This window comes from Chaetodon trifascialis, chromosome 24 (genome assembly GCF_039877785.1).
Source record: "Chaetodon trifascialis isolate fChaTrf1 chromosome 24, fChaTrf1.hap1, whole genome shotgun sequence".
Lineage (NCBI taxonomy): Eukaryota > Metazoa > Chordata > Actinopteri > Chaetodontiformes > Chaetodontidae > Chaetodon > Chaetodon trifascialis.
Window position 1 is genome coordinate 8,771,760 of NC_092079.1, and position 14,431 is coordinate 8,786,190.

At 45.8% G+C, this 14,431-nt stretch overlaps 1 protein-coding gene across 3 annotated transcripts; it reads left to right on the forward strand.

Moving 5' to 3' along the window:
- The first annotated feature begins 173 nt into the window (after positions 1-173).
- On the forward strand, positions 174-13,654 carry LOC139327697 (SLAIN motif-containing protein 1-like). 3 transcript variants are annotated; one of them, XM_070957612.1, is made up of 10 exons: positions 174-741; positions 2,222-2,358; positions 5,962-6,105; positions 6,186-6,299; positions 7,975-8,124; positions 8,725-8,767; positions 8,850-9,209; positions 10,439-10,485; positions 10,586-10,919; positions 11,665-13,654. In XM_070957612.1, exons 1-10 carry the CDS (start codon positions 317-319, stop codon positions 11,738-11,740), a joined length of 1,830 nt encoding a protein of 609 aa, XP_070813713.1. In that variant the 5' UTR covers positions 174-316; the 3' UTR covers positions 11,741-13,654. The 3 variants fall into 3 exon arrangements, with proteins under 3 accessions (XP_070813713.1, XP_070813712.1, XP_070813714.1); XM_070957611.1 differs by lacking the exon at positions 8,725-8,767 and having other exon boundaries at positions 10,336-10,485; XM_070957613.1 differs by lacking the exons at positions 5,962-6,105; positions 6,186-6,299; positions 8,725-8,767 and having other exon boundaries at positions 10,336-10,485.
- Positions 13,655-14,431: the final 777 nt, after the last annotated feature.

A 14,431-nucleotide genomic window follows, 5' to 3' on the forward strand; every position in this document is an offset into this window, starting at 1 on the left:
ATTTGTTTTGGATTTTTGCCCACAATTTAGCCTGACAGGTGCACCGTCCACCTGTAATCAGGCTCGTGGGTTAGGAAGGCGGAGGCTGGGGTGTGTGTAGTGGAGAGGTGGAGTCTCATAGTCTCCCATTGGGTGACGGTCCAGACAGGCGTACTAGACAGATTACTCCCGCTTCCAGAATACAGAAACCAGTCTGAGGGCGACGCGTGAGTCTGGAGCGTCGCAGCAGCTGGGCCCTACCTGTCCTCCATCCCTCATCCCAATTGGAGGTGCGGTAGCGGCTGAAATTACGCGTGTTTTACTGTGTTATGATCCAATGGAGGCAGCGGTACTGAACCCCGCGATGATGACCGAGGTGGACTGCAACAGCAACACCCTGAACGCCGAGCTGGAGGTGAAGAAGCTGCAGGAGCTGGTGCGGAAACTGGAGCGGCAGAACGAGCAGCTGCGGACGCGGGCGAGCGGCTGCTCAGGCGGGCCGCATGCGCTGCCTCCATCCCCGGCGTACGTGCTCGGCGGCGCAGGTGGATACTGCCTCCCCAGCCCGCTGCCCACCCTGCTGTGTCACTCGTCCTTCGTGCCCCCGGAGGAGCCTTTTGACTATTTCCTCCCGCACACCGGCGACGATGGAGCGGCGGAGGCGGCGGAAGCGGAGGACGGATCCGAGCCGTCGGTTCTGGATGAGCTGGAACTTTTGGACTTGAATTCTTTGTCCTGCTCAGATGACTCCGAGGAAACATGGTAACTATCCAGTGTTTGCATTCATTTCCAACCATTTGTTGCGTTTCTTCTCTGAAGTCATGGCTCCTGCGCGCAGAGGTGATTTCTCCTCATTGTTTGTGGGCGTGAGCTGTGGCACCAGCCTGTCCAGACTCCTGCAAAAAAACGAGACAAAGCAGCACACCTCAGGAGAGAATTAGGCAGCTGAGATCAGGCCTGTCATCAGGGCTGCACCAAGCTGCCAGTCCTTCTCTGTGCAGCAGACAATCATATGAAAAATGCCACACAGGCGATCAAACCCTAAACCACGACAGTGCCATGCTTTAAAACCCCAGTCTCCATGAGATAGCGTGGCTGTTTGGCTTAAACCTCTCCAAAAACCTGCAGAAAGACACTTCAATCCTAATGTCAGCCATTATGATCTGTTATTTATGGACTCTTTCCACTGAAAAACACATCTGAGGTTGTTGCAAAGAGGCCAAATCAAAAGGAGGAACTGAAATGTTGCTGATTTGCCGGATGAAATGACAACAGGAAGCCTCTCAGTCTGAAGAGCTGACTGCTTTTGTTGTGTAATAGGGCTTTAACTAAGGCTGCGTTCATTAGCGACTAATTGATTTAGCTTTGTCAGTTAAGTTGGTTAGTACAAGTGGTCTCACCAGAACCAGTGATGTCTGCAAATAGCTTATAAACTTCAAGATATTCAGTCAATGAGCTTTAGAAATAGTTCTGCACACATCTTTATCTCACTGGCCAGTGGTTAATTATCTATTAGTAGATTTATTGATTTACCATTTAATTGCTGTAAAGCTCACTAAATAACTTGGATGTTTATGGGCCAGACAGTCACGAAGGATATAACGTTCAGCCTCTAATATTTTGTCCACCCCATTTACATCAGTGGAAACACAGGAGACCAGAGTGAAGAGAGTAACTGATTCTGCACCGCAGCGCGTTCAGATTCATCTTTTATTGACTGTATTCATGTCGCAGGCGTTTCCCGTCCCCGTGTCCAGGAATAGCAGCTGAGGTGAGTTTCCTGCGTCCCCTCCAGGTCAGGCTCACCTGATGTCAGCCAGCGTTTTAATCTATAATTCAGCTCCCTGCATGTGGGCCCCGCAGAGCAGAATGGTGGAGGAGTTGAGGGCTGTCAGAATAATCAGATCCGCTCTGTTTGAACAGAGCTGCTCCTCTTCATCACATCTAAAAAGCTTAGCGTCACCTTGAGCCAGGGGGAGAGATTCCTCTGAGTCTGTCAGGAACTGCGCAGAGGAATCGTCCCAACTGGGTGATTTTATTGTACTTTTTATCCAGTGAGGTCTTGTGCTTGCACAACAGGTGGAATAAAAGCAAATCTCTCCTAAAAATCTGGAGTAATTGACATCCACATGTTGGCAGTGTGCGTGTCTGAAGTTAGCATTTAGCTCAAATGGCTGCAGACTTCATGCCAAGTCTCATCCAAGCTCTGCCGCTCAGCATTTCAATCTGCGTCTCTTTCCAGGTTGTACGTGTCCTCAAAAGCTCAAGAGTCCACGGGCGACTCCCTCACACCTCTGCAGTGGTGCCGGCAGGGTCTGGACGGCCCCAAATCTGAGGTGGAGGCCGCCAGGCGATCGCTGTCCCTCCGACTGGAACAAGGTAGGTTCATTTCATTTTAACCATTCTAGGCCTCATCAGCATCACTCGATGAGGTCTTGTTGTCTTTTAGTGTCACACGTCGTCGTTCACCCACCCTCAGTTTTTTGTTTCGTCAGTCAAACGTTGCAGACTGAAGCAAAGGCTGAAGCAGAAGATTAGTTTGCAGGCTGCTGTTCTCCTCCAGGCTATTTTAAACTGATGAACGCAGCTTTTAGGTGTCGTGCCAAAAACACAGGAGCGCACTGACTCACACGACTCAAATCTTGGCCGAGGAGAAGTGCTAAAGTGCTTCTCGTCTAGACTTCACTGCAAGATGCTCTCGCTGACTTGGGAAGGAAGCAGTCTGGCACCAAAATGAATGTAATTATCTTGAGTTTCAGATCGCTGGGTGGGTAATCTGTTTGGGTCTGTATCAATCATCTTACAGCAGCTATGGAGCTGCTACTACAATGGATGTATTTGGGACTAAACTACCAAGCAGCCTTTGGGAGGCTTTTTGCCATCATTTACACGCAGAAAAACAGTAGAGGAAGTAGTTTTGGGTTTTGAATTACATTTTTGTTAAGTGAACATCTCGTCAGCAGAGGAAAGTCACTCCCACCACTGTTCATGTGCTGCTCGGCAGTAATATGTCATTGCACATTGATTGCCTCCAATTATTAAGGGTTTTGTTTCAGACGTGTGAAGGGTTCTTCATGGAAGACAGTTTAATTGTGATTTTTGCATGTTTTTTATGTAGAGATTCATGTCAGTACCAGAAGAATATCCCCAAAATCAGTCAGCCCTAATGTGCATTCGCTCATGGATTAACTGTGATTTCCAAAAGTGTAAAGGAGCCGTTGTGCCCAATCTGTGCTTTTATTCCTGTTATTTAAGCACATTTAGAGGTGGCTGTGGCTCTGCAGGTCAGCACTTTGGATAAAAGCTCTGCACTTACAGCACTTCGTACAGCACTACCTGCATTTGTTGTGGAGTACATTACATTCACATTGTTGTGCTGATACTCTTGCTTGGCCTCCATGTATCTCCACAACGTCAACTTTCATTGGCTTATGAGCAAGCTGTCTTCAGCCAGGTAATGACAAAAAGTGACTATTCAGAGAAAGTTTTCCTTCATGGCCACAATAAGCAGGCCGAAGCCGGATCACCGTCATCACTTCCCTGCGGCTAACGGGCCTCAGCAGGCCCTTCCAGGCTATAATCCGTCCACGCCTCACAGCATTAAGCAGATCAGGCCTGGATCACCTGACCTACATGTCTGCTGATGACAGGCATCACTTAATATCATGCAACACTGAGGAAGAGGAAGTGATACTGAAGAACAGCATTGAGGAAGTAAAGCAGGAAGAGCAGCGACTGTGCTTCCTGTCCCATCAGCTGACAGGATATCTGGAAAAAATCGATCGCCTCACACGCCTGAATATCAGCTCTTTAAAAATAGATTTCATGTCTTGAGATAACGGGCAGCTGACGTGGGAGAAGCAGATCGGGGTTTTGAGTCTGAAGGGATCCTCGAGCGATGGATGGGTGTGTTTGACTGTGAGGGGGCTGCGGCTGAAGTGTGAATGGAGGCGACAGCTCCCACGGCCTCGGCCGAACAGGCAGCTTAGCACCTCAAAGCCTTTAATGAGAGGAGACGGCGCTCGACTCACCTGCGTGGGCGCGCTTGTGCCTGCGTGCGAGGCCGCTCTGCCTCCCCACACTTTGAAAATAAAGTCATTATCTGCGGCGCTTTCAAAGGAGTGCATCTGTGCTCAGCTGCTCTTTTGCCTTCAGTCAGCGGCCGGCTCACCGAAGACTCTGCCACCACCACCTTTATAAAAAAGAGAGTTGGTGTAACGCCTGATGTAAAAATAGAGGGTGCTGTATGATTGTAGCCCAAAATTTGTGATTTTCAGATTCACCAACAATGACGAAATGTACCAAAGATGCTCACAACCCATGTGAAACAAGCACCGATCTGACAGATTAACATTGGACTGATTGGACGTTAAATTGCACTGTTGTGCTGCTTGGCGTCCACATACTTTTGGCGAGCTCTGACGTGGGTCACAGTACTCGACCTCTGACTTGGCTGAGTCCTCTGAAGTTGCACCGGCTGTGCGGGTTGTTGCATCAGAGGCGCTGAGCCTTCCATCCACAGCGCTAATGGTCTCTCCGCCGGAGCCCGAGCATCACTGTGAGCGGCGGAGGAGTCCTCCCACCAGCTCGGCCCCGCTGTCTCCCTCGCCGCCTCGGGTTGAGCGCAGTGAAATGGAGAGCTGTTGCCGTGGCAACCGTTTACATGAAAGAAGCGCACCCCCTGCTTCATCACTAAGTGGCTTACATTCACGCTGACAGGTAACAGAGAAAAATCCTCCTCCTGGATCTTCAATAGGAGATGCACAATGCAGCACAGTTTTATTCATCTTTGTTCCCTTATTGCCTCAGTGTTCACATCACAGGTGCCGCAAAGCAAGTCGAAGTTTCTCTCCTGCATCTGTGTTTGTCGGAGACGCTCAGCACCAGGTACAGCTGCAGTGTGAGCAGCTCTGTTGTGTTGAATGCAGCTTTGTTGTGGGGCTGCTGAATAGAGCGGCTGGTGGCAGTCACGGCGCTGCTGAGGTAACGGCTGCACAGTGCTGCCCCCTCATCAAAGCCTGTGCGCTGTGCATGAATATTTCTGTCTTTGCATTGTTGTGCCGGAGCCAGCTTCTGCTCGTGGAGCTCTGAGATGAGAAAGGGTCTGTTTTGAGGTCTATTTTAAGACTTGTGTTCATATTCTGTGTGCGAGGATGCGGTCTGCAGAGGCTGCACACACTGGACTCTCAGTGAAGAAAATCCCCATTTTAACTGCGAGAGATGAAATGGTTAACATCTGCTTTTCTAAATGGATTGAGCGCTCACAAATGATTTGTGTGAGGGCCCACCATCAAAGACAAACATGATTCAACACATGCATTAAGAGGCTTTTTGCCACCTTTTCTTATTTAAATTTGATGAAAAGTACAACATAAAAGGAAAGATGTCAAAGAATACAAAGGAAATAAAGAGGGCAAAAGGGAAAAATAGAAAGCCTCTTATGATGTGCAAAGTAAACAATGGAGTTATTGGTATGAAAAACTGGAGTGTGTTAATATGCATGGAGGTGTGAGAGCTGAGCTGTGCAACACAACCAGAAGAAGAATCAACTGTTACTTTGAAATGAGGAGAAGAAGAAAATGTGGCCTGTTGCATTGCTTTAACAGCACAGCGGGAGACGAAATTTTTCTTAGTGGCAAGAAGAAAGGTGGTGCATGAGGCGGGCGGTGTTAATATGGAGACAATCGCACTTTATGTCAGTGGAGGTGCAGTCGGTAGAGAAACAGAACCAAAGAAGCGAGTATCTGTTAGAGGTATATGGTGGCAGATTAGTTTTTTTTATATAAAAATCATCCTTCATTGACTCATTTGCACTGATCGAAGCACATTTACTCGAGTACTTGTACTGTATTTTACTGCACTACTCGTTACTTGTCAGATTACTTCTCTGATTCTTCTCCCATAAACTGATGTAGAAATGTTGAACTGAGGGTACCTTGTTGTTAATATCCCCTCTGCTTGTCCTCCGCACCCCCTCCTCAGTCTCCAGGTGGCGTAGCTCCCTCTCTAGCCCTTCTCCCTCCTCCTCACCTGGCCCTCCTCTGAGCCGGGTGGCCGGAGTGTCAACCATCAGTGCTTCACCTCCAGCCAAACCCTGCTCCACCCCCCAGTCTTCTGAAAGACACGGTAACCACAAAACACATGCATGATTGTAATGGAGATGATGCTTAAGAGTGAAGTTTCAAATTCCTCCTCTCCTCCCTCAGCTCCATCCCTCTCCTCCCCGCTCCACCCGGTCCTCCATCGCACGCTGAGTCCCGTAGGGAAGGAGCTCTCCCCTGTAGCTGAAAGGACTCCCACCTTCCTCCCTCACCACCGCAGTAAGCCTCAGCGCTTTCATATCAACACATCTCACTTCCTGCCTCATACGGAGCAGGACATGAAACTGAATATGCTTCTAGTAATCAGAATACTAATGTGTAGGTGAAGACGCCGTACAGAACTGGGTCAGCCACAAGCTTTTTAGATACTATTTCAGCTCATGGAAGTCGTGGGAGTGAGGAGAATATATTTTCCCCGCAGCATTCGAGCGATGCTCCACTCGCAGAAATTAAACTGTGCCACAGCCTTTTCTGTGCATTATTTGTGATGGAAAAAATAATGTTCCAGACACAGCAGAGGGCAAAGCTGCAGGGAGAGAGTGAGGCCACATTGGAGGACTGTTCAGCCTTCATGGAGCAGCAGAAACGAACTGCCACGGGGAGTCGCTGGTGGCTTTTCAGCCCCGGGCTCACTTCCATGACGGCGCGAGTCCTAACAGCAACTTTTCTTTTTACGTATTCTGCTTTGTTCCAAACATAAAACTCCCTTTCATCTCTCTGCCACACTTGTTTCATCAGGAAGATGTTGTGACATTTAGAGCCATAGTCAAGCTCTTAAAAATACCAAGTCTGAATTCCACCAACCAAACTCCATAACGATTTTTGAGTATTTCAAAAAAACACACCCAATTCATTTAACTAGTGCTATATTTTCTGGAAATAGTATTTGTGAAGATTGTCATCATTGTCAGCCTTCTTCATACTCCCAGCCACATAATTATGGCCATTTTGTACCTAAAACAGTGAGATTAATCTTATTACAAAGGCCTTGCAATGCAGAACATCTTCTAGCCAGTTCTAGCCAGCCAAGGTTTCTGCTCCTCGGACCTTCCTCAGATAAAATTAATTTCCCTGCTACCCAAAGCGCAGAATATAAACTCCCCAAAGTCCCAGAAATGAATGAGGGATTGCATCACCCGTGAGTCTGATGATTTGTCAGGTACATTTTGAGCTGCAAAGATTAAACAGCGAGTTTGATTCACGCACATCAAGAAGGAAAGAAACCTTTCATGGTTTCAGGTCATCTTTTAGATTTTTCTTGGTTTCTCAGTCCAAGATTTGATGTATGGCTTTTAATTCGAGGTGCTAATAGTCTGGAAAAATCCAGGATGAGAAAGATTCAGCAACAGAAACCCTGTTTGCCTCACTGTAAACAGTTAGAGACTGTTTGTTCAGTGGAAAGCAGTTCAAGTGAAGCACCATTAGAGTTCAGTGAGAAAATGTAAAATTTGGGTGAAAAATGACCCAAAATCTTTGCCTGAGTGACCACATAAGAGCAAGAAAAGTCATTAGAATAATACAAATGATGGAAAGGATTATTTTAGCGAGCAGTCACAGTGTGCAGATATCAGGGATATCATTGACTGGGGAGAGGTTGGTATAACCTCTGTCATAATATTCCTGCCTCGCTGGTGCTTAATAGGCTCTAATTCTCAGAGCCAAGTGTCATCCTCCATTAGTTTGGATCCTCCATCTTTGTGTAGAGGACACTCAGAAGACTCGAGGGTGCTTTTCTCATCACTGAGCCGCCAAAACAGTGCCAGTTCTCATTTGTTTAACACCGGCGGTTGTGTCGCAAACGAGCCGGAAAGGTAAGATGAGATCAAGGGGAGGTCGTCGGTGAGGAAAGCTGGCAGATTCTACTTTCTTACACCGGTTTTGCTTTCCTTTGAAGGCCGCAGCCTCCGGCGCTCGACCCTCAGCCCCCAGTCATCTGTGGACAGCGACCTCGGTGCCTCAGAGGTGGATGACGACTCCATCGCTCTGGGATACAAACTGCAAGACCTCACTGACGTCCAGGTTATGGCCCGACTGCAGGAGGAGAGTAAGTTATTGACTCAAACAGCACCAGGCAGGGAAACATGCAGTAGTTTAGCTCTGCCTGTTGAGATTTGTCAGCCCTAATGACAGGATTTCTGTCCCCAGAGCAGCTCTTGCTCTGAGAAATGGTGTATAATTAAAACTCCAAATTGTAGGGAATGCAATTGCAGATGGTTGCAAAAACGTGTGCTGAAAGCAGATAAGTGTTCATTGCAGAAATAAAGTGAAGAAAGAAACAGAGGAAGCGACTAAAGGCTGAACTGAAGTGGCATAAAATGAAATTGGATTTGGGTGTTTTAAGCTGCGTGTCGTCGTTGTGTTTCATAGCAAAATACTTTTTCACTGGCGTACATTGTTCAACAGTCCAAACCTCAAAATTATTCCAAATAAATGATTAAAATGAGTAAAAGGAAGCTTCACATTTGAGAACCATGAAATTTTCTACATGAAAATGAGCACACAAAGTGGCGTGAAGCATAAATACTTGAGTGTAGTACATGTACCTCAAATGTGTATTTACTGTCAGTACGTGTGTCTCATTTCTTCTGCTGTCCATCTGTCTCTATTGTTCCCTCCCTTCTAATATTTTAACATATGGCACCAGATCTCAGAGCTCATCGCTACTTCAGCTTCATTAACCCTAGGAGGTGATGATTGTGTGTGTTTGTCCTGGCCATGTGTGGGTGTGTGTGTGTTTTGCACGCTGGTCCTCATATGTCGCTCCCTCAGGTCTAAGACAGGACTACGCCAGCACATCATCGGTCCTGGCCAACCGCCGCAGCCAGAGCTTCACCTTCCAGCTCAGCCAGCTCAGCGCCGGCCCCGACCTGGAGGAGGAAGACGAGGAGGACGACGAAGACTACGGCCTCCTGCCCCCACCGCAGCCACGCCTCACCCGGCTGCCGCACTCCCACACCTTCTCCAGCATTCGAGACTGGCGAAGAAGCACAAGTTCCCTGTCCACCCCTCCTTCCACCCCCTCCACCCCTCCGTACCCTTCCGCTGGGTTCGCCATTCAACCTCAGCCCCTGGGACTGGGACTGGGCAGCCTCTGCGCAGCCGAGCCGCAGGGCTTCAGACCAGGATCAGGTGAGGGAAGACGCTTTTGACATCAGTCGGTGCAGATTCTTCCTGCAGTTGAGGCGAAAAGAAGGCTTGAAAGAAACCTTAAAGCAGTAGATCAAATTACTTTTTGTAATGTAAGGGGTCTGCTTGTGCAGAATTATCACCAACACAGCATATTCTGTCAGCTCCACAGTCGTTTTAGAGTCTTTGAGCTCATTGTTTTGGTTTTAAAGACCACAACTTTCCTGTAACTACCACACTCTCAATTGCATCCTTTTCAGACGCCACAGGCATACAAATCAATGTTGGCGACTACAGAATACAATAAATCATACTTTTTCTAGGACAGAATGAATCAAAACATTGATCCTACACTTCCCATAATGCAACTTAAATCTTCAGAGTCTCCCTTTAGTTGTTAGTGGAAAAACAAAATGCGGTAGAAACATGCTAGCTTAGACCTTGCTATCTTTTCTATGTCCCATGTGATTGCTGTCAACAGTACTAATCAGTTATCTCTTTGTTTACATGTTTTGTACGTGAAATACTTATGTGTGTATTTGTATATATGTGAATGCCGTTGGCCGTATTGTTTTGGGGAAACCTCGTCATGGCGTCCAGCCGAATTTGAGAGTAAGTCGACATTGTTTAACACTTAAATGAGATTTCAGTCTTCTAACCTCATGAACATTGAAAGTTTGCGATTGAACATTAATCCAACTTCTGAAAGCACCTCCGTTAAAACCATTAATTCATAGCTTTTTTGTCATGATTTTCTCATTTTGAGGTGGGCTCTTTAACCATCCATCGACACCTGGACTGACCCACACAGATGTCCTCGCAACTTAATAATAACTCTGTCTAAGCCTCTTGTACAACCGCTTTAAAGCTCTCAGACCGGCGTGTGTTTCCGCTCCGAGACCAGAGAGCGTTTGATGGGATTAAGAGTTAGGAGTGTATATCTGAAACTGCTGTTACGGTGAAGGAGATCACGGGCGGCTTTACGAGCTGTCTTAAGGGATGGGGTTGTAATAAAAGTACAGGCAGGTATAGGCAGAATACAGGTGTATTTCTATACTGAAATCAGCCCTTGTGCATCTCATATCTTCACGTGTTTCCATTTGTGTGGGTTTGTCTCTGTCTCTGTTAGATAAGCTGCGGAGGAGCATGCCTAACCTTGTCAGAGCTCCCAGCATGCCTAGTGTGCCCATTCCAACCAATCCTAGTGCTTCCCCTTGTTTGCTTCGTAACAGCCAGAGTTTTGATTCGTCCAGTGGGCTGACTCGACTGCAGTCCTCCAGTAAGATGCCACTTCTCTCCTTTCAAGTGTTGTTTTGGATTGAGGTTCATTATTACGCATCACTAATTACAGCTTTCTTTTCTGCTTGTACATCTGTTAGTCCCCTCCCCAGGCCAGCTCCAGAACAGGGTCCAGAGCGTCGGGAACTTTGCCTCGTTGTCACGGCAACCACTGAAAGCCACCGCCTACGTCAGTCCCACCATCAAGGGCTCGGCCTCGATGCCGACCTCCACCAGCCTCCAGTCTCTGAACTGCAGCAGCGGGGGTAACAGCGGGGTGGGCAGTGGGATCCCTCTTCTCAGTAAAGCGGCTGGTGGAGGGGGGACACCCACTTCCACCCCGACCACCCCCCGCAGCAGCCTGCCCCGCCCCGCCTCCTTTGTTGGCACCACAAGCTCCACCCCTCGCAGCAAGGTGGCCCAACCGGCACGAAGGTAACCCCTCTTTTATTCCTCCAGAAACACAAATTTATTATTCCTGGATTAAATATTATATTCAATAAAGGTTTTCAATAAGTATATGCACTAAAGTGGACAGCTGTCTTTCAGTTTTTCAAATGTGCTTGTCCTCTTTATTATTATTATTAACACATACTTTCAGGTGTTCCTATTTATGGGAAGATGGAAGAAAGGAAAGGAAATATACACAATTAGAGAATGAAGTACTCAGTGACTTTTTGATGGATTGTTATCAAATTTGATATTGATGATCCACGTCAACTTTGAATGTGTCCAATGCTTTGATTTCTGACCAAATACCTGCAGAACTAATGACATTCCCATCAGCCTCAGGTGCACTTTGTGTTTACAGCTAATGTTAGCATGCTAACATGCTGACCATGGTTGACATAATTCCTGCTCAAAAAGCGATTGTGCCTAAGTGCAGCCTCCCGGCGCTGCTAGCACGGCTGTAGACTCTTCTGTTTACAATAATCATCAAAGGAGTTAAAGAACCCGCCAACTAATGTTCCAAATTGACTTTCTTTTGCGATCCATTGCTTTAACAAAATGCGTCTTAAACAGCAACATCAGATCTTATTTAGCAGCTTCTGTACCAGCAAATCAGGTAAAACTGGGCTTTTGACTTGGTAAGTATGCCCCTAAAGCTGTAGGTTTAGTAAATAATTTCTTGTCTGTCTTGTCAGCTGATTTTCAGACGTTTTTTTGTTGTTTCCCTCAGTTTACTGACACCTCCAAAGAGCTTGTCCACCCTCAGTGCCCTTCGTGACAGCACCTGGAGAGACGGCTGCTACTGACAAACGGATGAAGCGGTGCAGTGGCCCCCTGCTGGCTGGGGTTCGTCACTACGCCTCAGCAGGAATTGAGACGTTTGAATGGGTTTGACCAAAAAGTAACTGAGTTGACCTTAAATCTGAGATCCTGCATAGAATAATCCAATGTTCAAACAGTTGAGGGTCTTCACGTGAACTCATCCATTCAGTTCTATGCAGAATTTCTTCGGGGAAGGCGGGTTGTTTCTTTCTGGATTTGAGCGAACGCACGTTGGGTCTCACTTTACTGACACCTCGACTGAGTTTGGTTCGTGCCAAGAGGGAGTTGTTCCCTGCTGCTCTTGTGCAATAAACCACCGTCTGTAGGGCACCAGTAACACTAACCTATTAACGAGGGCTGCCAGTTTTTAATCAAACGAGTCTCACAGTACTGCATTTATTTCTAGAATTATTTTGAACAAAGTTTTTGACGAATCAGGTGTTTTCCCTCTGGCAACAAGCGCCAATGATGCTGCTAAAATGTCACCAGTTCCTGTTCGTTTGGGCACATTTGCTCTAATTTTTACAAGACATTAAAGTATGTATTCGTGTACAATGCTTAACTATCAAATGTGCATACATGTAAGTATATAGAAATATATAGATGCAATATTATTGAATTTTAAATGTGAATCTTGACCAAAAGGAAAATGTCTCAATGTGTTTACAAAATTGTCTCACCATGGCATCACAGAACTTTGTGCATATTAACACTTTCAAATGGATTAACGACCTATAAGGGATCTGTTCTCGTTGCACTTTGTATAAATCTCTGAACTTACTGATATTTTTATGTTGTGTTTACTAATGTTTGCACTTCTTCTGCATTTTATCTTCTGGGTTTATGGAATAAAGGAGTGAAGGACTTGTTTCGGGGGATTTCACGTCACAGTCAGCATAATGTAGCACCCTTTGTTTGTAATACTCCACCTGTGTTTTTAAACTGCAACCACATTTCATATTTCACAGAAACCTGAGACTTTTGTTACCTGGTGGACTGAATGAGTGAAGCATTTTAATAAAACACACTGAACTTAAGATGACTTCAATAAACATGCAGTGATTTAACATTTAACATCACGAGGCAGCAAGCTGTGGTAAAGCTATTTCGAGTGTGGTCGTTTTTGCAGAAAGAGGTCAGGAGATATTCTGTCTTCAGTTAAGGATTTTTATTAACACACTGATAAAATAGAGAACATGTACATGGATCTCAGTCTTTCGGGAAATCGCAGTCTGCAAGCAGTTAGCTGCAACCACCCGCCAGAATGAGAATGCCTGACTTACGATTATACAGAGTTTTAAAAAGAAATGTGCAGCTATCTGATTGGTCAAAACAGGTGGTGATCATCGTGGTTTAGACTTTAGTGCTCCCTCCTTGGTCCACAGGCTGGTCCCAGCCTGTTGGCACACGACCCATCCAATCCATAGGAGACAGCGCCCTGAAAGAGAAGATAGCTAGACCCCCCTTCTATATGTAAATTATGTGTTACCTGACACGAGATATCTTAAGTTTCGTTTTCTGTGTTTTCTGAGGTTACTGAAGGTCACATTGCCTGTGTGGCTATGTGTGTGCAGCTTATAGTTACTGGAGGGCATGTTGATTGTATTACTATGTGTATGTAGCTTATTAAGAGATGAGAGTAAATATGTAACTCTAACACTATCAGAGGTGAGTTGTTCAAATGTTGCCATCTAGTGGTGGAATTTCAGATAGCTCAGTGTGGTTCATAACCAAAAGGTAATCTATTGCCTCCTGTAATAATCAACTGTTTATATGATGTGATGTTTCTTCAGTTTTCTGCATTTCTTTTGATGCTGGAGATAAAAGTCCTACCGTGGGGTATAATGGAGCTCCTTGTGTTCCAGGTGCTGCCAGTCCTCATGGTCACCTGCACGTTTATACATGTCAGAGGTGCTGTTATTCTGAAATAACAGGGGGGGTAACATTTACTGGATGTAACTCGTTTGCAAAATCCATGACTGACAAAACTGAGACACCACCCACCACCACTCCCAACTATAGGTACTTTAAATCCTGCAAAACAAGTAGCTTTGATTTTGTTTTTAAATATAGAAATCAGGATGCTTATTATATTAATTAATGCTTACTTCATGGGATGAAAAACAAAGAGGATGAGAGCACTGACTCTGTGAACAGTACTGATGTTGAATTAATAATGTCTACTCTTCCTCCACTTATAAATGCTATAGTCATTTAGGTAGTAGGTAGTATATTTGAGTAATGCGAATGCCAGTAACAGTAAAACTCCACAAAATGATTAAGAGTAAGATAAAGAATTCCTTTATTCGTCACATTTTTTACACACATTGTCTGGCCTGAATTCTAACAGGTTTGTTTATGTGACTTGATTGGTGGATTTCCATATTTTTGACAAAGCAGGGGAGATAAAAATAGGCAACCCCGGATCTCAGTTTACCGACAGAGGGCCACGCACACTACGATGATGTAACAGCGTCTCCCGTCCCTTCCCAAAGATGATTACGGCAGAAAGACCACTCACTCTGTGGCTTTTTGGCCATCAGTTTCTTTCCAAACAATAATTGTTTCGTCTATAAATGTTCGAAGAATGGCGAAATGTCCTGTTAATCATGCAGACGGCCATTTTTGCCGGTGAAGCGGAATAATATTTTTCTCTCTGAGTGACACATCTTCCT